The 22,653-nt window shown below is 39.6% G+C and overlaps 1 protein-coding gene across 6 annotated transcripts in view; it reads left to right on the top strand.

Moving 5' to 3' along the window:
* The window catches only part of SNX25 (sorting nexin 25), a 142,967-nt gene that overhangs the window by 66,479 nt on the left and 53,835 nt on the right, over window positions 1-22,653 (top strand). For all 6 annotated transcript variants that reach the window (XR_005371628.1, XR_005371629.1, XM_038560394.1 and 3 more), the window contains exon 6: window positions 10,157-10,227. Coding sequence is in view for 4 of the 6 variants with exons in the window: in XM_038560394.1 (XP_038416322.1) it covers window positions 10,157-10,227 (71 nt within the window). In the remaining 2 variants the exon portion in view is untranslated. The remainder of the gene's footprint in view (window positions 1-10,156; window positions 10,228-22,653) is intronic.

Genomic DNA, 22,653 nt, shown 5'->3' with positions numbered 1-22,653 from the left:
TAAATTTCATCTACACTCCACTCTTCCCCAGAATCCCATAGAAACTGTCTTTTCCTTTGGAGAGATAACCCATGTTTCTTCATGCTTATTTAAATGAGTCAATAAGCCTGATTTTGTTGGACTTCAGTGACCTTGGTGGCCTTAGATTGATTAGGTTGAGACACTTTTACAATCGGGAGAGAAGTAAGGCTACTTTAAAATTTTGCATATATATTTACAAACACGCATACACATGATCTCATTAAATGCTGCATATCTAAAGGGTCAACCAACAGCGGTGTTGAGACAAATATGAGTTAATATTTATTAAACTCTCACTGGGTCAGGCACTATTCCAATTTTGAAGGTGCTATCTCATTTAATCTTCCTGGCAGTCCTATGTGGAACAACACTGTTACTCTTCTTTTTACAAATGAGGACTCTGGAGTTTTAGAAAGCTTAAGTAATTTTTTTCAGGGTGACACAGTAAGTGTTGGAAGCGGGATTTAAACACAGGCCACTTGGTGTCAGAGCCCACGTGCCTAACTACTCTGCTACACTTAGCTGGGAAACAGCTTTAGTGTACCCAGCTGAAATCACCCTGACTTTATATCTTTTCAAATGCTGTAACTAAAGTCCCTCTAAATGAAAACATTATCCCTAACCTAGCACACTGAAGACTGTAGCCACTTTGAAACCATTAGTTTTAAGTTTTAAATTTTTTAAAAACCTTTTTTATGTATGTGGTATTCTAATCTGTAATATATTATTACTAATTTTATTTATTTTTTAGAGAGTGTGTGTGAGTGGAGGAGGGACAGAGGGAGAGGGAGAGAATCTCAAGCACACTCTGTGCTGGATGTGGAGCCTGATGTGATACTTGATATCATGATCGTCAGATCATGACCTGAGCCAAAATCAAGAGTCAGGACACTTAACCTGCCGAGCCACTCAGGCATCCCTATAATTGCTAATTTCAGTATAAAACCTATATTAAAATATTTACCATATTGTACACTTAAGACTAGGATTTATTCAGCTTTTGACTCTCCTAAAACATTCCAGCATGTGCACACCCAAGGCCAGCTCTAAGATAGTAATTTAAAAAAAATTTTTTTTTTATTTATTCATGAGAGACACAGAGAGAGGCAGAGACATAGGTAGAGGAAAAAGTAGGCTTCCCACAGGGAACTCAATGTGAGACTTGATCCCAGGACCCTGGGATCACACCCTGAGCCGAAGGCAGACGCTAAACCACTGAGCCACCCAGGTACCCCTAAAATAGTAATTTTTAAAGAATTTGTGTAAGGTGTGTCTAGTGAAATGAGGCTGCTGATATTTGGGGGTGTTTGTATAAATAACTTAGAAGTCAATTCTAACAGAATTCCATATTGTTCTGAACAGTTGACAGTAAAAGGCGATAAATGTATATATTTCTGAGGTGATTATTTTGAAGACTAATTTTGTGGCATTTCAGGTGAGTTTGAGATAGTGGGAAGAATTCCAAAGTAAAAACCTGCTCTGAGTTTTTATTAACATAAGTGTTGAGAACTAAAGAGAAGTGAGGTGGTAACTTGTGCAAGAGACAATTATCTTCATGTGACCTTGCCCTGGGATAAGAGCTACTGGCAGTAAGATCTTGCCATAGCTGGAAAATAGGCAAATTCTTGTTAGTGGCTTCCTCTTAATATTGGAGTTTACATTATCATTTTGGAAGAACACATGTTATACCTGTGCACTTCGATCCGGAGAATGTTCACAAACATCAGTCCTTCAGGTTCTTGAACCCAACTCAGCACCAGCAATACCATGCACTCCTCTGGATGAAGAAAGCCGAGTGAGTGCTGATTATCCTTGAAGAGCTGGCTTCTGGAGAACTAGCAAGCTTGCTACCAAGGATAACCAGCATTTAGATGTACAGTCAACCTGATGAAAAACATTGGGTTGGGATGCTAATTCCCTGTGCCGTCAGAAATCCGCTTATAACTTGAACTCCCCTAAAACTTAATTATTAATGGCCTACTATTGACTGGCAGCTTTACCAATAGCTTCTACAGTTAACATATATTTTGTATGTGATATATATTACGTACCATATTCTTACAAATGAGCTAAAGAGAAGAAAATATTAAAGTGATAAAGAAAACACACTTATGATACTGTATCAAAAAAGATCTCCATACAGTTGGACCCACATAATTCAAACCCATTTTATTCAAAGGTCAGCTGTATGTTGTGAACTTTTATTGAGAATTAAAGTTGCTCATTTCCCACGTTGTCTTTTGGTATCAAGCAAAGTTGAATTTTACAAATTCAATTATCATCTTCAGATGCCTATTCTGTGCAAAGCACCATGAGGAGGGCTTGCATATGTAAAGATGAATTGGTGTCGGCACCTTAGATTTACTCTGTTGTCGAGGTAGTCCATCCAACATAGGAGACTCATGTGGGTATAAATCGCTAAGTATGAAGCAAGAGATTAAGATCAGAAGTGGAGTGCAGATTGCTAAAGAAGTGGGTAGGAGCAAATACTTTATTTTGTAGAAGAGCGGAATCTGAGAACCCTGAGAGAGGAATGCTATGAACTAAGTATTTAGAAGTAAATACTATTTCAGCAGATAAGGGGCAGAGATTGTGTGTAAGAGGGAGAAGAAATAGAGCAGAGGCTGGGGGTCAGGAAAGAGCTGAGTGTGTGTTGGGGTATTGCATGTAGTCTGGTTTGGCAGGAAAATGGTATCCAAGAGGGATATAGAAGGCTGTGAGACTACAAAGATGATCTGGCATTGGCCATGCTTGTATCCTTGGAAGGGCCTGAGACAAGATAAACATTAATTCATATTGACTTTTTAGGGTAGCTGGAAAGTGTTTAAGAGCATGAACTTTAGAATCCAGCAGCCGAGGTTATCATTTTGGCTCAAGTACTTAAAAGCAGTGGGACTTTGTATAGATTTCTTAATCCACCTGGATAATTTCTTCTCCTGTAATGTGGGGATAATTACAATACCTATTATGAGGATTAAATGAGAGAAAGTATCTAGACAGTTCCCTGGTACTGAGTGAGAGGAATCTGTATAAAGGTTAACTGGGTATTTCATAATAATTTTTTGGATTCATTTAAGAAATTTAACCCTTCATTCGAATAGCGTGTTTCTTCAGTACCATTAATGACTCATTTGTTTCGAGATCATGAATCACTAAGAGTATCAAAAGAACAGATTGTTCAGAATATTATTTGTACCTGTTTAGTTTTACAGATGTTCTTGTATATTAAAGTTAGCTTCTTGTCTTAGTTCGGGCCATACTACAGGCTGGGTGGCTTAAACAACAGACGTTTATTACTCACAGTTCTGGAGGCTGACAAGTTCAAGACCAAGGAATTGGCTATTGGGTGTCTGGTGAGGGCCCACTTCCTGGTTTATAGAAGGCCTCCTTCTTGCTGTAACCTCACAAAATGGAAAGAGCTCTCTGAGGTCTGTATTTTTAAAGGCAGTCTTAATCATTTTAAGGGCACTACCCACAAGGGCTAATCACCTTCCCAAGGTCTCATCTCCAATATCATCTCACTGGGGATTAGGCTTCAACATTTGGTCCATAGTACTGAATGCCTCTTACATGTTTAGTGCCAATCTAGATCCTGTAGGAGAATATAAGACACCATCCCAGTCTTCAAGAGGCTCATGATTTAGTTGGGGACAAAAAAGGTAGCATATCTTTCTATGGATAAAGCCACAAGCTTCTCTTAGGCTCAGGTGTTATTTCTTAGAGAAGTTTAGGCCCTGAAAGGACTGGACGTACCATTTCACAAGTGCACAGCACTCTGTGGAAATGTGACTCTTTAAAACAGCAATATAAAATAGTAGATAAATAGGTACTGTTGTGGAGCAGAAGTAATTTAGGATTTCAGAGAAGAGAAATATTAATGTGAACTAGAAGGAAGAAGTACTATATATAAGACCTCGTTAGGTGGACAAGTAGGGAGATTGTTTCCAGAGGGAAACAGCATGAGCAAAAGCCTAGAAAGTGGCTGTAGTTTTGGGAGGGGAGTATAGAAACTGCCCTGGTTGAGTGGATAAAATTAACCCAGGAAACAAAAGGTGTTGGCCAAGATGCAGAGAAAGGAAACTCTCTTTTACACTGTTGCAAACTGGTACAGCCACTATAGAAAACAGTATGGAGGTTCCTTAAAAAGTTAAAAATAGAAATACCATATGACCTAGCAATTGCACTACTAGGTATTTACCAAAGGATACAAAAATACAGGGACATAAGCCCCTCAATGTTAATAGCAACATTATCTACATTATCTACAATAACCAAAATATGGTAAGAGCCCAAATGTCCATTGACTGATGAGTGGATAAATATATCCATATAACATATACATATATAATGGAATATTACTCAGCCACCAAAAGGAATGAAATCTTGTCATTCACAACCATGTGGATGGAGCTAGAGGGTATTATGCTAAGCAAAATAAGTCAGAGAAAGACAAATACCATATGATTTCAATTTTATGTGGAATTTATGAAATGAAACAAGTGAACATAGCAGGGGAAGAGAGAGGCAAACCAAGAAACAGACTCTTAACTATAGAAAACAAACTAATAGCTACTGGAGGGGCAGTGGTTGGGTGGGGATGGTTAAATAGGTGATGGAGATTAAGGAGAGTACCTATTGTGTTAAGCACCAGGTGTTATATGTAAGTGATTATTCTATACCTGAAATTCTGCACTTGATACTAATATTACACTGTATGTTAACTAAGTGGAATTTAAATAAAAACTTAGAGTGGGGGAAAGAAGCTGACCTGGTTCAGTCCATGTTTATATGGAGGAGAAAAAGAAGTTGGGTTGGATAAGAGGGATGGTGCCAAGTTGCAGAATTGACTGCAGGCTGGAATATAGAGTCATTGGTTTGGGGAGGTCACTGGAAGTGTTGAGCAATGGAGAGAGGAGATGACTGTGGTCTTTTAGGAATGTTTTGACAGGCATGCTCCTGGTGGTTTGGGAGGAAGGATTGAAGTCCAGAAGGCAATTAGGCTATCTAGCTAGTGCAGTGGCCTACATGTGAAAAGGTTTGGTGACAAATGGAAGAGTAAGAAAGGAACTTAGAGATTCAAAGGACAAGTCAATAGAGCTTTGAGACTGATATTTACTGTTGGGGAAGATCTCTAAGATAGGATTTTGAGCCTAGAAGAACAGAGGTTGGTGCAGAAATGGCGAGGTAAAGAAATCGTATGGTGTGTTGCACAAGGTAGGTTTAGTTTGGACAGGTAGAGATAGGTAGGCAGGCATGGAGGTAGATATATAGAAACAGTTTGGAAAATGTTTTAAAATGACTCCTAATTCTACCCTTTTAATAGGGTTGCCCTTCATTTTCCTTTGTCTCTATTTTGCACTGTAGCCCTGGTTCCTTTACCTACATATTTACATATCTGAATTCACGAGTGTATATACCATTTTGCATCTTAAAATCTATCATTAAAATCTATATTTATGTAGTTTTTATAATGATAAATATTATTGACTGTTTCCCCCTTAGTCTTCTGTATCCCCAGTGCTTTCTGAAAGCAGAGACCATTTTAGTGCTGTTCATTCCTAAGCGTCTAGAACATAGGAAATGATTAACAAACATTTCATGAAAGCATATTGATCACATAGATTATTGCTTTTCTTGGTAGAAGTTGCTATAATAAGCATGTATAAGTTTTTTTTGTTGTTGTTTCTATTAAACCTTATGATAAGTTCCTAAGATGGGGATTGCTGCATGAAAAGACATTGTTTATTTGCAGGTCATCCCAATGGCAATGACAAGGATGAGTTTGGACACAGGCATGTGCTGCACTTGAATGAAAAGTCAGTACTTTCTGCTCATAGAACTGAATTCCAGGGTTAAATTTAAGACTCAGGGAGGTTAGACTTTGATGGTCCCAGGTTTGTGTATGCTTCTTCTAAGCTGTTTCCTCATCCATTCAGTAACGAAAGAAAAAGCACCTAGGAAGCTATTGTGCTTTACCATTATTTGGAGGAATGAAGGCAGTTTCATCAGAAATCTTTATTTATCATATAATGTCCTAGCTAGATTCCCATTTGGAAAACATTGCTGAGGGTGTATTTAGCCATTCTTGATGTATGGAGTCTTCAGGGAGCTATCAGTTGGGATGGCACTTGGCCATGAGAAAAGTTGACTTACAATGTGTTAAACAAAGTTAGGGATTGATTTTCCTCATGTAATGAGACATCATAGGGTAGGTAACCTGGGGGTGTTATGATGGTTCAGTGATGTCACTGGAGATTTAAACTCCTGTCTACTAATGTCACCATCTTTGCTTGTGGCTTTCATCCTCTTGGCTGCTGTGACTTCATCCTGTTTCATGCAGGAAAATGGAGGAAAGGCAAGGACAAGAGATTGAAAGGGCTTTTTTGTGGAGCCTGTCCCTTTAGAATGCTTTCCTGGAATCCACAGCCAGCCATTCTGCTCTTTTCTCATTAGCTAGAACTACAATTGACCCTTGAACAACACAGATCTGAACTGTTGCAGGTTTTTTCGATAGGTACAATACTGCAAATGTATTTTCTCTTCCTTATGATTTGCTTAACATTTTCTTTTCTCTAGCTCTATTATAAGAATACAGCATATAATACAGTGTATGTGTCCCTCAACTGCTTATGTCATTATTAAGGCTGCTTGTCCACAGTAAGCTATTAGTAGTGAAGTTTTTGAGGAGTCAAAGTTATTTATGGATTTTCAAGGGCTTGAGGACACGGGCACCTCTAACCCTCACATTTTTTCAAGGGTCAAATGTTTATCAGGTTATCCCTAACTGCTAGGGAGAAGGTTAGCATTTTTAGCTGAGTGTGTTGCTTTCCCTGATAAAAATGATTTGGTTTGTGAGGAAGAAAGAGAAGAAGAATGTTGGCAACCAGCAATATTGGCCACAATCTCCAGGTGACATGCTGACAATGCTTCTAACAGCCTTTTCTTTGAGGTGGTGAGAGGGGAGCATTGATATTTTTATCATACAAGTGGATGAATAAAAAGATGTGAATTTGTGAGGAGTCCATGAATAGCTACGACTATGATGAATTTATGTCTGTCCATCTGGGTTTTAGTTGAAAAGCAAAATAATGTATCAAGCCAGCCAAATATGGCATTAAACCTTAGGATGCTACAAAGTTAATGTTTAGCAGAGTATGAATTAATATTGAATAGCTTTATCATGGGCAGACTCTTAGTCAATATAATGAAGGGCTAAGAAACATTCAGGCTAGAGGATTTTGATTAGGGCAATACTTAATAACCATTGTATGGCTCTTAAGAACTTGGGTTTATAAAGCCCAGCTCAAAATAGCCATAACTCTAGGATTATACCCAGCACTTAGAATGTACACTTTTATTTTTCCTGACTCAGAGGTGGGTTTCTTATCTTTAAAGATTTTAATTTATTCATTTGACAGAGAGAACGAGCAGGGGAGGGGCAGAAGGAGAGGGAGAAGCAGACTCCCTGATGTGGGGCTCAGTTCCAGGACTCTGGGATCATGACCTGAACCGAAGGCAGACACTTAGACACTGAGCCACCCAGTCACCTCCCTCAGAGGTGTTTTCAGTTACACATACATATACGTGGTACTCTACTCCAGTGGGTTTTTTTTTTCTCATATTAAACTTTTAATAACTCTCAAAATTCTGTGACAGATTTTTGGTCAAATTGTTTCTTCTAAAAAGTACTGATGTTAAGAACTAATAACTTAAAACTGCCACACGCACACACACAAAGACAAATGGCCCACAAAACATTTTCCTTTCCTTCTGAAGGTTTTATGATGCATCGTTATTATTAACCAGTCTTTTACTATTAAATGACCAATTGACACATAGTTCTGAGACCAATTCTTCCACCGCTGATTAAGACTGGAGTGACAGGTATTAGGGATAATAATCATTTAGCCTTTGAGTTTTCTGGGCAGACTTGGTGACCTTGCCAGCTCCACCTGCCACCTTGTCCATTGCTTTTTAAAAAAAAAAAAAAATTTATTTGTTCATGAGAGAGACACAGAGAAAGAGAGAGAGAGAGGCAGAGACACAGGCAGAGAGAGAAGCAGGCTCCATGCAGGGAGCCCGACGTGGGACTCGATTCTGGGTCTCCAGGATCACGCCCTGGGCCGAAGGTGGTGCTAAACTGCTGAGCCACCCGGGCTGCCCTTGTCCATTGCTTTGATGACACCCACAGCAACTGTCTCATGTCATGAACAGCAAAATGACCCAGAGGAAGATAGTTAGAGAATCTCTCAACACACACAGGCTTGTCAGGAACCATTTCAACAGCAGCATCACCAGATTTCAAGAACTTGGGACCATCTTCCAGCTTTTATCCAGAACAATGACCTATCTTCTCCTTCAGCTCAGCAGACTTGGAAGCAACGTGAGCTGGATGACAATCCAGCACAGGTGCATATCCAGCACTGATTTGGCTTGTGTGGTTCAGGATAATCACCTGAGCTGTGAAGGCAGCTGATTCCATTGATAGGTCATTTTTGCTGTCACCTGCCATGTTGTCACAATGAACATCTTTGACAGATACGTTCTTGACATGGAAGTCCACATTGTCCCCAGGAAGGACCTCACTCAAAGCTTCATGGTGCACTTCAACAGACTTCACTTCAGTTGTAACATGGACTGGAGTAGGGTGACCACCATGCCGCATTTAAGAACACCAGTCTTGACTCTGCCCACAGGGATGGTAACCAATACCACCAATTTTGTAGATGTCCTTGAGGGGCAGACACATGAGCTTATTATTTGGACAAGATGGTGGCAGGATGCAATCCAGAGCTTCAAGCAGTGTGGTTCCACTACAGTTTCATCTTTACAGGTGACTTTCCATCCCTTGAACCAAAACATGTCAACGCTTGGCTCCAGCATGTTGTCACCGTTCCAACTAGAAATTGGCACAAATGGTACTGTGTTGGGGTTGTAGCCAGCTTTCTTAATGTAGGTGCCGACTTCCTTAATGGTTTCCTCATATCTCTTCTGGCTGTAGGGTGGTTCAGTGGACTCCATTTGGCTAACACAAAAAGTTAGTTGTTTTCACCCAGTGTGCAAGCCAGAAGGGCATGCTCACAGGTCTGCCCATTCTTGGAGATACCTGCCTCAAATTCACCAGTACCAGCAGCAACAATCAGGACAGCACAGTCAGCCTGAGATGTGTCTGGAATCATGTTTTTGATAAAGTCTGTGTATCCTGGGGCATCAATGATGGTCACATACTTGCTGGTCTTGAATTTCCACAGGGAGATATCAGTGGTGATACCACATTCATGTTCAGCTTTCAGTTTAGCCAGACCCAGACATCCTGGAAAGAGCCCTTTCCCATCTCAGTTGCCTCCTTCTCAAATCTCAATAGTTCTTTTGTCGATCCCACCACATTTGTAGATCAGATGACCAGTAGTGGGAGACCAGCCTGAACCTGCATGTTCAGCGATGACCATGTTGATTGAGTCTTTTCCTTTCCCATTTTGGTATAGATTTAGCAGTGGTTTTCACACCTGTGTTCTGGCAGCAAACCCGTTGCAAAAAAAGCTCTACTCCAGTGGTTCTTAACTTTCTGTGGATGGACAGAACCATCCAACAGAACTTTCTGCAAGGATGAAAGTGTTCTGTTTGCACTGGTCAGTATGGTCTGTGAAGTGCATCTGGCCGCTGAGCACTTCAAATGTGGGTAGTACACCTGAGGATCTAAAATTTTAGTTAGGTAGCTACATGTGGCTCAAGGTCACTCTTCCAGACAGTCCAGATTTAGAAGGTAGAATCAACAGGCTGTAGTTATCATGCAGGGAGAGGAGGGTGGTGGTGGTGGGGGGGTGGTGAAAGAGGAGGAAGAGTTGAGTGTAACCTTCAAGTTTTCTGTCTTCAGAGAAGGGGCAGGTGGTGATGCATCTGGTATAAGGGACAGAGTGGGGGTGAGTTCATGGTTTTACACGAAGGCCTCAGCCCATGGCACAGCACCTGGCCTGTTGGAGGTACTTAATCCATGATAGATGGCTTTAATAATACTTCGGCAGGATTTATAGTTCCTGTGTTTTATTTGATTAGTACAATATGCAATCTAAAAGGTATCACTGAAAATAGTATTTTCTAACTATTCGATCTTTTCTTCTCTCTCTTTCAATATCAGGTATCAAATTGTAGTAGAAATAATCCAAGCAACTACAATTAGCAGTTTTCCCCAGCTGAAGAGGCACAAAGGTAAGAACCGATTTGTTTTCTTCACATACGTTCTAGAGATTCTGAGTCTGTCCTCAGTCAGTGTGTTAGCAAGTATGAGCATTCTTCTGGCTTATATTTAAATATTTTCATTTTATTAAACTAATAGTATAACAGCAGCATTAGAGAAAGTAAACATAAATTCATGCTAACAAAAACCTTTGTGTGTTTCTTTAAACTTTATTCATCTGTAGTCATAATTTTTCAAAGACTGAAATCATTGGGTACATAGTGCTGCTGTTTTTAAAGTAAGCATGATTTTACAGTTTTTTTCCTCATTAAAATTTAATCGTAATATTCATTAATATTTCTAACTTGAAACATCTTGATAAAGGACTCCAATTGAATCGATATTTCATAATCTTCTTAACCTTTCCCTTTAGTTAAGATTTGTGTTGTGAATAACTTCTTTCCTCCTTCTACATTAAAAAAATATTCTATTCCCCCCCCATTTGTTTCCTTCATTTTTTGTAAAAGATTTTATTTATTTAATTGACAGAAAAAAAATAATTGACAGAGAGAGCATGCACATGCACACGTAGAGCGGCAGGGAGGAGAAGCAGGCTCCCCACTGAGCAGGGAGCCCAACAGAAGGCTTGATCCCAGGATCCTGGGATCACAACCTGAGCCAAAGGCAGATGCTTAACCAACTGAGCCACCCAGGCACCCCCATCTGTTACTCTTAAATTAAGACTTTTAACCAGGCATGATAATGAGGAGTAATTAAGGTGTGAAGCTGCTCTCAACACCCTCATAGTTGGCCTGGGGCTAGCATATATATCCCCCTCTCATATATGAAGTTGAAGGCCATATCATAGTCTAGATTGCAGGTCTTGCTTCATAGCTGAGAGGCAGTAAACACCCCCTACCCTGTAGACTAGCCTTTCCATGAAAATCTCCAGGCCCATTCAAGTCCCATCAGAGTGTTAAAAAAGGGAAGAGTTGGGCTAGAGCCTCAGAATGTATCCCCAGATTTCTAAATGATGCAAAGGCAAGAGGAAGCTTGGCCTGGGGACTATTCCTTGTGTCTGAGTCACTGACTGAGGTAGGAGCTGGGTATAAAGGAGGTGAAGGTACAGACTAGGGAGAGACACTAATTCTTAATCTCTGCCCAGTAAGGAAGATTGTACAAATTTGTTCATTAAAAAAATGGTCACTCAACACTGATGAGGCGATGATGATATAGGACTGGACAAAACAAAATCTCTGCATTCATGCCCCTAAATGAGATTGGGAGGCACTCAGACAAAGAACAAATCAAATAAACATTTTAGATGGTGATATGTAGCCTGAAGAAAAACAAAGCTGTGAGATATGGGGTGTATGGAAGGGACAGCTGGCTCACTGGAGGGGGAGGAAGATTTGCATTCAGATAGGGCCATTGGAGAAGACCTCACCTACGTGGTGACCTGAGAGCAAAGACCTAGGGGCTTGAGGGTGTTTGTAGAAGGACAGGTGTAAAACTCCGGGACAGAAGCATGCGGAGTTTGCTTGAGTTCCCTGTGTGGCTGGAAAGGGGTGAAATGGGGAAGATCAGAGGTGGCACAGGACCCCATTCTGAAGGGCCTTACTGGTACAGCTGGGACTTTGGCTTTTAGTCAGCATAAGGAAGGAAGTAACTTCAGAGGCTTTTGAGCAAAGGAGGTTGTGATCTTATTGATTCCTGCAAGACTGTGGGCTCTGTTTCTCTCCTTTTTTCTTACTCTTCCTGCAGAGAAGATGCTTCATTTTAGACATATTTTAAAGAGGATATTAGAGAATTCTAGTTGCCACCATTATCTTTCCTCAGTGTTCTTCCTTGTTATGTGAGTTTAGTCAGAGATCCCTTTCCTTATTTGTGGTGTATTAGTTCACTAGGGCTGTGATAACAAAGTAGCACAGACTAAGTGGCTTAGACAATAGAACTTTATTTTCACACAATTCTGGAGCCTGGAAGTCTGAGATCAAGGTGTCCAAGGTGTTGGCAGGGTTGGTCCCTCCTGAGGACTGTGAGGGAGAGGTCTGTTTCAGCCTCTTTCCTTGGCTTATAGTTGGCTTTCTCTCTATGTCTTCATATTGTCTTCCCTCTGCCCAGGTCTTTGTCTAAATCTCCTGTTCTTGCAAGGACACCAGTCATATTGGATGAGGGTCCACACTAATGGCCCCATTTTATTTATTTTTTAATTAAAAGTTTTTTTAAAGATTTATTTACTTCAGAGAGAGTGCATGCATGAGAGAGGCGGAGAGGGAGAGGCCAACTCCCTGTTGAACAAAGAGCCCAATGTGGGGCTTGATCACAGGACCCTGAGATCATGCCCTGAGCCCAAGGCAGATGCTTAACTGAACCACCCAGGTACCCCTAATGTCTCCATTTCAACTTAATCACCACTGTGAAGACCCCCGTCTCTAAGTACAGTCATTCCAAGGTATTGGAGGTTAGGACTTCATGAATTTGAGAATGGGAGGTGAGCTCAGATAAGCCCATATGTTGTTATTAAACATTGTCAGTGACACTTCTTCCTTTCATGCTTCCATTTGCCATTTGAGCTGCTCTCAACTGTCTTGAGTATCCTGGCCTCCTCCTCCCAAGCATTGGGGAAAAGGCAGACAAGCTGAGCTCTCTTGGAGCCTTGGCGCTATTTTGCTTTGGGACAGAAAACAGAGGAGACTGATTTCCTTCTCTGAGGTCACTGGTTAGCAGTGATTATCATCATGTCCACAGAGTATAATACTGAAATGCATTTTAGTCTTCTTGCTCTTTGCAAAGATAAACTGTTAAGATTAGTCTTATTACATACTTGGTGTTTAACATGAACATTTAGCACAAGAATGTATGCATGTTTTAGGCATATAATGAGAAATTAACTACTAAGAATGTATTATTAATTTGATGTATTCTGGTTGCATTTTGATTATAACTTAAGTATTTAGATTATAGTATATGTATTAGTGTCCTAGGGTTTCCATAGCAAGGTACCGCAAACTGTCTGGCTTAAATAAAAAAAGATGCGTCTGTCACAGTTCTGGAGGCTAGAAGTCCCAAGTCAAGGTGTCAGCAGGGCCATGCTCTTTCTGAATGCTCTAGGGAAGAAGCTCTCCCACTTTGTTCTCTTAGCTCTTGGTATTGTCAGCAGTCCTTGGGCTTGAAGACAGACATGTCACTCCAGTCCCTGCCTCTATCATTACATGGCATTCTCCCTGTGTCAGTGTCTTTTTTTTCTCATAAAGATACCAGTCATATTGGATTAAGGCCCACCTTAATTAAAATGAGCTCATCAAGGGCACAGTAGGTGGCTCAGTGGTGAGTGTCTGCCTTTGGCTCAGGTCTTCATCCCAAGGTCCTGGGATCAAGTCTTGCATTGGGCTCTCTGTGGGGAGCCTGCTTTTCCCTCTGCCTGTCTCTGTGTCTCTCATGAATAAATAAATAAAATCTTAAAAAAATAAAAATAAAATGAGCTCATCTAAACTTGAGTACATCTGCCAAGATCCTATTTCCAAATAAGGCCACATTCACAGGTACCAGGGTTTAGAACTTCTAACATATCTTTTGGGGGGACACAATTCAGCCCACAGCAGCATAACTGACATGTTCAAGATAGCATTGTAGTGACTTTTTTGTGAAAATGCTAGAAACATTTATTTTCCATAAGCTCTCTGGCCACGTTAAGGTTTGCTGCACTACTCCTCTTTTGAGTTAATTCTGGTACCAGTAGTTAGCTTTTCTAAAGTAGTCTCTTTGGGCACCTGAGTGGCTCAGTTGGTGGAGCATCTTGGACTCTTGATTTCAGTTCAGTCATGATCTCAGGGTCGTGAGATAGAGCCCCCCCATCAGGATCCATGCTCAGCAGGGAGTTTGCTTGAGATTGTCTCTCTCCTTCTCCCTCTGCCCACCCCCCTTTCTTTTTCTCTCTCTCTCTAAAATACATCTTAAAGAAATAAATTAGTCTCTTTTAAGTCTATAATAGGGCTCAAAGTAAGAAATAAAATCTCAGCAAAAAGTAGGATAGCTGAAACCATTAGGTGATTTTAGCCACAGTGTGTCTTCATGTCCACAACAGAGAGGTTCCATGGCATCAGCACTCTGGCAAAATGTGTGGGTCTGTATAAGAATGAAGGAAAGCATAGTAGGGGGAGGAGGGAGGTAAATTGGATTTCATCAAAAGTTAAAAACTTGTATGTATTATAAGAAAGTAAAGACTGAATGGGAGAATATATTTTCAAATCATATATCTGATTGTATCCAGAATATGTAAGGAACTCCTACAACTCAGTGATCAAAAGACCGTGCAATTGAAAAATGGGCCAAGGATTTGCATAGACATCTCCTCAGAGAACATATTCAAATGGCGAATAAGCACATGAAAATATGCCCTCCATCATTCGATACTAGGGAAATGCAAATTAAAGCTAATGGGAGATACCAGTTTACACCCACTAGAGTGGCTAACATAAAAAACTGATAATATGTGTTGGTAAGTATGTGGAGAAATTAGAACTTCTATATGTTGCTAGAGGAGATGAAGACAGTCTGGTAGGTCTCCAAAATGTTAAACATAGAATTACCAGGAGACCTAGGGTTTCCACTCCTAAGTACATACCTAAGAGAAATGAAAACCTGCATGCACAATGCTTGAATGTTTATATTTATAGTAGCATTATTTATAATAGCCCAAAAGTAGAAACAACTCAAATGGCCAATGAACATGAGGTGGTAATATCTGTACAATGACATATCGTTCAGCAATAAAAAGGAGTTGATTCAGGGATGCCTGGGTGGTTCAGCAGTTGAGCATCTGCCTTTGGTCCAGGGCATGATCCCGGGATCCGGTGAGTCCCACTTCAGGCTCCTTGCATGGAGCCTGCTTCTCCCTCAGCCTGTGTCTCTGCCTCTCTCTCTCTCGCTGTGTCTCTCATGAATAAATACATAAATATCCTTTAAAAAAGGAATTGATTCATAAAATTCATAGAAAAGTATTAATACCTGCTACAACATAGATGAACCTTGAAAACATTATGATAAGTGCAAGAAGCCAGTTTAAAAGGCCACATACTCGGGATCCCTGGGTGGCGCAGCGGTTTGGCGCCTGCCTTTGGCTCAGGGCGCGATCCTGGAGACCCGGGATCGAATCCCACGTCGGGCTCCCAGTGCATGGAGCCTGCTTCTCCCTCTGCCTGTGTCTCTGCCTCTCTCTCTCTCTCTCTGTGACTATCATAAATAAATAAAAATTAAAAAAAAAAAGGCCACATACTCTGTGATTCCCTTTATATGAAATGCTCAAAACAGGGAGATCTATACTGACAAAGTAGATTATTGGTCACCTGGGCCATCAGCATAGAATGAGATGAGTTGGCATGGGAAATGAGTACAGGTTGGAGTCCACGGGCTAGTGGGCACAAGTTTTCTTTTGGGAGTGATGTAAATGTTCTGCATTTTGATTGTGGTGATGGTTGTACAACGCTGAATATCCTAAAACCATTGAATTGTATGGGGTAGATGGGTGAAGTTTATAGTGTGTGAATTGTATCTTAGTAAAGCTATTTTTTAAAAAAGGAATGAGAAGGTAGAGACTAAAAATTCAGCTCATGGCAAAACTAGTTTAAGTGTGTGGCTGCCATGCTAGACACTACAGAAAGTAATCAGGAATTTCTGGGAATTTTTAGCACTTACTCAGTAACTGAATGAAGCTGCATGTTCAAGTGTCTAGGCTGGTCTCTGGCAGGTAAGTGCTTAATAAAATTGAACCCAAATAATAAGTAAAGTTTTATATTTTTAAAAAAGATTTTTATTAATTTGACAGGGGGTAGGGAGAGAGAGGGAGAGAGCAAGCACAAGCCAGGGGAGCAACTGAGAGAGAAGGCTCCCAGCTGAGCTGGGAGACCAATGTGGAGCTCGATCCCAGGACCCTGGGATCATGACCTGAGCTGAATGCAGATGCCTACCCACTGAGCCACCCAGGCACCACATAAAGTCTTATTTTATAAGAGCACTTTAATCAAATATATTTCTTTTTTTAATTTAAATTCAATTTGCTAACATATAATTTAATACCCAGTGCTCATCATATGCATGCCCTCCTTAAGTTACCCCCCCCTCACTTCCCCTTCTGCACCTGTTTTTTTTTTTTTTTTCCCCAGAGTTAGGAGTCTCTCATGGTTTTCTTTGTAATTTTTTCCCCACTCAGTTCCCTCCCTTCCCCATACTCCTCTGCACTATTTCTTATATTGCATATATGAGTGAAACCATCTGATAATTGTATTTCTTTGATGGACTTATTTCTCTCAGCATAGTACCCTTAAATTCCATCCACATTGATATAAATGGTAGATATTCATCCTTTCTGATGGCTGAGTACTATTCCATTCTATATGTATACCACATCTTTATCCATTCATCTGTTGAAGGACATCGTGGCTCCCTCCACAGTTTGGCTATTGTGGACATTGCTGCTATGAACATTGGGGTGCAGGTGTCTTGTCATTTCACTACATCTCTATCTTTGGGTTAAATATACCTAGTAGTGCAATTGCTGGGTCATAGGGTAGCTCTATTTTTAGCTTCTTGAGGAATGTCCACACACACTTTTCCAGAGTGGCTGCACCAGCTTGCATTCCCACCAACAGTCTAAGTCTGGGTCATAGGGTAGCTCTATTTTAGCTTCTTGAGGAATGTCCACACACACTTTTCCAGAGTGGCTGCACCAGCTTGCATTCCCACCAACAGTTCCTCTTTCTCCACATTCTCGCCAATATTTGTTGTTTCTTATTGTTAATTTTAGCCATTCTCACCAGTGAAAGTGGTATCTCATTGTGGTTTTGATTTGTATTTCCCTGATGACAAATGATGTGGAGCATTTTTTCATGTGTCTGGTGGCCATTTGTGTTTTCTTTGGAGAAACGTCTTTTCATGTCTTCTGCCTATTTCTTGACTAGATTGTTGTTTTTTGGGTGTTGAGTTTGATGAGTTGTTTATAGATCTTGGATACTAGCCCTTTATCTGACATGCCATTTGCAAATATCTTCTCCCATTCTGTGGGTTGCCTTTTAGTTTTGTTGACTGTTTCCTTTGCTGTGCAGAAGCTTTTTATCTTGATCAAGTCCCAGTAGTTCATTTTTGCTTTTGTTTCCTTTGCCTTTATAGACATGTCTTTCAAGAAGCTGCTGTGGCCAAGTTCAAAAAGGTTGTTGCCTGTGTTCTCCCCTAGGGTTTTGATGGATTCCTGTCTCACATTTAGATCTTTCATCCATTTTGAATTTATATTTGTGTATGGTCTAAGAGAGTGGTCCAGTTTCATTCTTCTGTGTGTGGCTGTCCAATTTTCCCAACACCCATTTATTGAAGAGATTGTCTTTTTTTCCATTGGATATTCTTTCCTGCTTTGTTGAAAATTAGTTGACTATAGAGTTGAGAGTTCATTTCTGGATTTTCTATTTTGTTCCATTTATCTGTGTGTCTGTTTTTGTGCTAGTACCATATTGTCTAGATGATCACAGCTTTGTAATAATAGAGCTTGACCTCAGGTTTTGTGATGCCTCTAGCATTGGTTTTCTTTTTCAACATATCTTTGGCTATTTGGGATCTTTTCTGGTTCCATAGAAATCTTAGGATTACTTGTTCCAATTCTGCGAAGAAAGTCCATGGTATTTTGATAGGGATTGCACTGAATGTATAAATTGCTCTAGGTAGCATAGACATTTTCACAATATTTGTTCTTCCAATCCATGAACATGAAATATTTTTCCATTTGTGTGTTCCTACAATTTCTTTTATGAGTATTCCACTGTTTTCTGAGTACAGATCTTTTCCCTCTTTGGTTAGGTTTATTCCTAGGTATCTTAGAAGTTTTGGTGCAATTGCAAATGGGATCGATTCCTTAAATTCTCTTTCTTTAGTCTCATTGTTAGTGTATAGAAATGCAACTTATTTCTGTGCATTGACTTTATATCCTGTCACATTGCTGAATTGCTGTATAAGTTCTAGCAATTTTGGAATGGAGTCTTTGGGTTCTCCGCATGTCATCTGCGAAGAGTGAGAGTTTGACTTCTTTTTTGCCAACTTGTTCTTTTTGTTCTCTGATGGCTGAGGGTAGGACTTCTAGTACTGTGTTGAACAACAGTGGTGAGAGTGGGCATCCCTTTCGTGTTCCTGACCTTAGGGGAAAGGCTCTCTCAGTTTTTCACCATTGAGAATGATATTCACTGTGGGCTTTTCGTAGATGGCTTTTGTGATATTGAGGTATGTTCCCTCTGTCCCTGCACTTTGAGAGTTTTAATCGAGAAAAGATGCTGTATTTTGTCAAATGCTTTCTGTATATCAATTGAGAGGATTATATGGTCCTTGTCTCTTATTAATGTGGTCTTTCATATTGATTTATGAATGTTGAACCACCCTTGCATCCCAGGGATAAATCCCACTTAGTTGTGGTGAATATTTATTTTAACGTACTGTTGGATCCTCTTGGCTAGTAGCATCTTGGTGAATATTTTGACATCCATGTTCATCAGGAATATAGGTCTGTAATTCTCCTTTTTGTTGGGGTCGTTGTCTGGTTTTGGGATCAAAGTAATGCTGGCCTCATAGAATGAGTTTGGAGGTTTTCATTTCTGTCTTGATCAGATGTATTTCTGTTTCTAAGTTCTAATTGGATAGTTATGGTTTATCTGGTTTCACGTTAAGCCAGAGAATCTCTTCCTTTCTCAAAGTCTAGGACTCTGCTTCTTGTGTATGCAAAACTAGCCTGAGACAACTTTATAGGCTGAGTTTGGGAGAAGTGATCTCCATACGAGGGACATTTCACGTTGGTCTCAGAGGACAGAATGTATACCGGAGAACTTAGTGTGGAGAACCAACTTTGATATTGCTTCACAAAGCAAACTTTTACACTTACGTACCCACATGTAGCATATAAATGTGGGGAAGTCAATGTGACCAAAACAAAGATTTTTATAATTAATTTTTCAGTTTATATTCTGTATATCCCTAGAGTGTTTTGGTAGAATATTTACATTATATTTTTATGGGCTAATTCTACTAAAAAAGAGTGCTCAATATTTTTATAAGTTATTTGAATTATTACATTTTCTAAATCTTAAAAAATTAATTTTTGATTATATAATTAAACATTTTCTTCCTAATTTTATTCAGGCTATGGTAAACGACATGGTTAATGATTCAAGTCTATTTATGTTGGTATTTTTATAATAAAACATTTCAGTGTTAGTGCCTCCGGACATTATAGCCCTAGCATGATTAGAGAAACCATATAATGCACAATCACATATAAATGGTAATAGAAAAATGAAAGTTGATTATATATGAAATATTTTTTTAAAGATTTTATTTATTTATTTTGAGAGAGAGAGAGCATGCACCCAGGCAGGGGAAGGAGCAGAGAGAGAAAGAAAGAGAGAGAGAGAGAGAGAGAGAGAGAATTTCAAGCAGACTCCATACTGAGCTCTGAGCCTGACTTGGGCCTCAATCCCACGACCTCGAGATCATGATCTGAGCCAAAACCAAGAGCCAGATGCTCAACCTACCGAGCCACCCAGGAGCCCCTATTTATGAAATCTTTAAAAAGTATTTTTGGAATATTCCGACAAGGAGGGTGATGCAATGTCTGGGAATGAGGTATTCCAGTTTGGGACCCAGATAATCGCAGTACAGGGATAGGATTGGTAAGGAATATTATGAAGGAACAATAGCCTATGTGGTGACTGATTGGATATGAGGAAGAATCAGATGATGGGACATTATCATGCTAGTACAACCTGCTGACTTTACACACGAGGAAACAGCTATCTGGAGAAGTTGGAGATCTAACTTTACTCTGCAGCTGTTTCTATACTGTCCCATTGCCTCAGGTTGGTGAGGTGTCAGGGTAGAGGAGAAACAGTACTAGGGCAGCAGTTAGGAGACCTTGTTCAAGTGAGCATCTGTTGCTAGCTTCCTAATGAAACTTCAACACATCCTTCTATTCCTCTAGGACTTCATTGTTTCCGTCTTTAGATTGAGTGCTTGCAGATGGTCATTCAGGGTTTCTCAGTGAAGACATTGAAAGAGGGAATGTGTATAGTGGACTGGTCTTGGATGTTCTGGATTTGCAGGACAGGAGGATAGAAAAGTGCCTGTTTGGCTGGCTTCACTTAGCATCAGTGAGAAAAAGACTAATATCATGATTTCACTCATATGTGGAATTTAAGAAACAAAACAGATGAACATAGGGGAAGGGAAAAAAAGTAAAATAAGAAGAAACCAAAAAGGGAGACAAACCATGTGACTCTTAACTTAGGGAACAAATTAAGGGTCACTGGAAGGGAGAGTGGGGAAATGGGGTAACTGGGTGATTGGCATTAAAGGAGGGCATGTGAGCACTGGGTGTTAAATGCAAGGAATGAGTCCTTGACCTCTACCACTGAAGCTGATGATATGTTAATTAATTGATTTTAAGTAAATAAAAAAATAAAAAGTACCTGTTTGACATTTCTAAACCAAGATTCATGCTGTGGAGAAAGAATGCCACCCTGCAGAGAAATATTTGCATGTTACAGTGTGGAGATAATAATCTTCTATTTATGCTGTCTCCAAGTCATGTATATTTGCTGAACTGATGCTATGTTCTCCATTATTGGAGAACAGTGTATACCAGTTTGAAGTGACTTCTAACTCATAATATCATCTGCTGTCTCACTGTAGGTGGCTTCCATTTTAAATAATTAGGTTGTTAAATTTAAGTGCTCATACTTTTTTATAAAAGAGGAAGATCACATTTAGCATTCCCCATTGTCCTTACTTTTTCTTTTAATTGAATATTCAGTAACATATATTGAGTCTTACAGAAGTAGTTATTTGTGAGATTTGGGGTTTTGATGTGTGGCTGGCAAATACAAGGTGACTTTAAAAATTAGTTCTAGATAGCTACTATATCCTTCCTCAAATGGATTTTTTCAAACAAATGTGTGTGTTTATTTTTCTCCCTGTAAAAGTCATCAAGGAAAGTTAAGTTTTTATCATTAAAGGCTCCCCCAAACACAAATGTTGAGTTGTTTTTAGAGATCTCTGAATTTTAGGGATAGTGTGATCTAGTGAAAATACTCTTAGGCAAAGAATCAGGGAAAAGCCTCTTTATGTTAAATAGTCTTGCTACAAGCCCCACCTGTCTGCATTGGTTTCCTTAAACCTAGAAAATCCGGCTGTGCTCATTTATCTCAGAGTGACCATGTAGCAGTGCTACCTACCAGGTTGTGTTGTGCGATTATAAGCACTTTCATTTCCAGCACTGCTTCTCTTTATTTCCACATTATTTTTGTGAGTGGGAAACTGAAGAAGTTTTTAAAAAGAATGAACAGATGGAAGATCCTCAGAATATTTTAGGATTCAACCTAGAGATGGGGACTTTATTTATGAATGTAGTGATATATATGTACTATAAATATAGTTTTGTTGTTACATATAAAGATGTTTCTGGCAAGTAGTTTTTTTTTTTTTTTTTTTTTTTTTAAGATTTACTTATTTTAGAGAGAGAGAGCATGAGTGGGAGGGGCAGAGGGAGCAAGAATCTCAAGCAGATGTCACGCTGAGCATGGAGCCCGACACAGGGCTCCATCTCATGATCCTGAGATCATGACCTGAGCCAAAACCAAGAGTCAGACACCCAATCGACTTGCCACCCAGGTGCACTGTCCCCTTTTTAAAAATTTATTTATTTGAGAGAGAGAGAGAGAGAGAGAGAGAGAGAGCAAGCAAGCAGGGGGAGGGCAGAGGGAGAGAGAGAATCCTGAAGCAGACTCTCTATTGACCATGAGGCCTGACTCGGAGATTGATCCCAGGATTCCAAGATCTATGACCTTATTTGAAATCAAGAGGTGACTGCTTAACCAACTGAGCCACCAGGTGCCCCAAGTCTTTTTCAGTCAAAGTCATTGACAACTAAGAAATGTTATACAATCGTGAAAATAGTAGATTTAAGAAAAAAGTGTATATAACAGGTTGGGAGATTTAAGAAAAAAAGTATATAACAGGTTGGGAGAAATTACCTAATTGTGTGCCCTCTGAGACCTTAGAGAACAACCAGTTAACTCAGGATGACAGAGGAGGGCCTGGGGATATTCAGGAAAGGTTAAAATAAGGCTTTTTGAGGTTTCAGCAAACTGTAGCAAATCCCCATAAAACTCTACATGTGTTTTAGATTCACTGTAGATTAGTGTATCATAAATGAGGGAACAAATTACTCTCCCTAACAAGGTAGAAATTTTAATTTGATTTTTGATGGCTTTTTGGGGGTGAGATTTTTATCTTTTCAAGAAATAAGATATCAGATGATTTTTGACATTTTACAGAATTTCAGTTGTTTACTTTTTCCTTTTTAAAAAGTTTAAATTCAATTTTTTAAATTAAAGAAATTTAAAAATTTTTTTAAAATTTAATATAAAGTA

This window comes from Canis lupus, chromosome 16 (genome assembly GCF_011100685.1).
Source record: "Canis lupus familiaris isolate Mischka breed German Shepherd chromosome 16, alternate assembly UU_Cfam_GSD_1.0, whole genome shotgun sequence".
Classification (NCBI taxonomy): domain Eukaryota; kingdom Metazoa; phylum Chordata; class Mammalia; order Carnivora; family Canidae; genus Canis; species Canis lupus.
The sequence above is the reverse complement of the archived record's forward strand: the minus strand, read 5'-3'. Positions and strand labels throughout refer to the sequence as shown.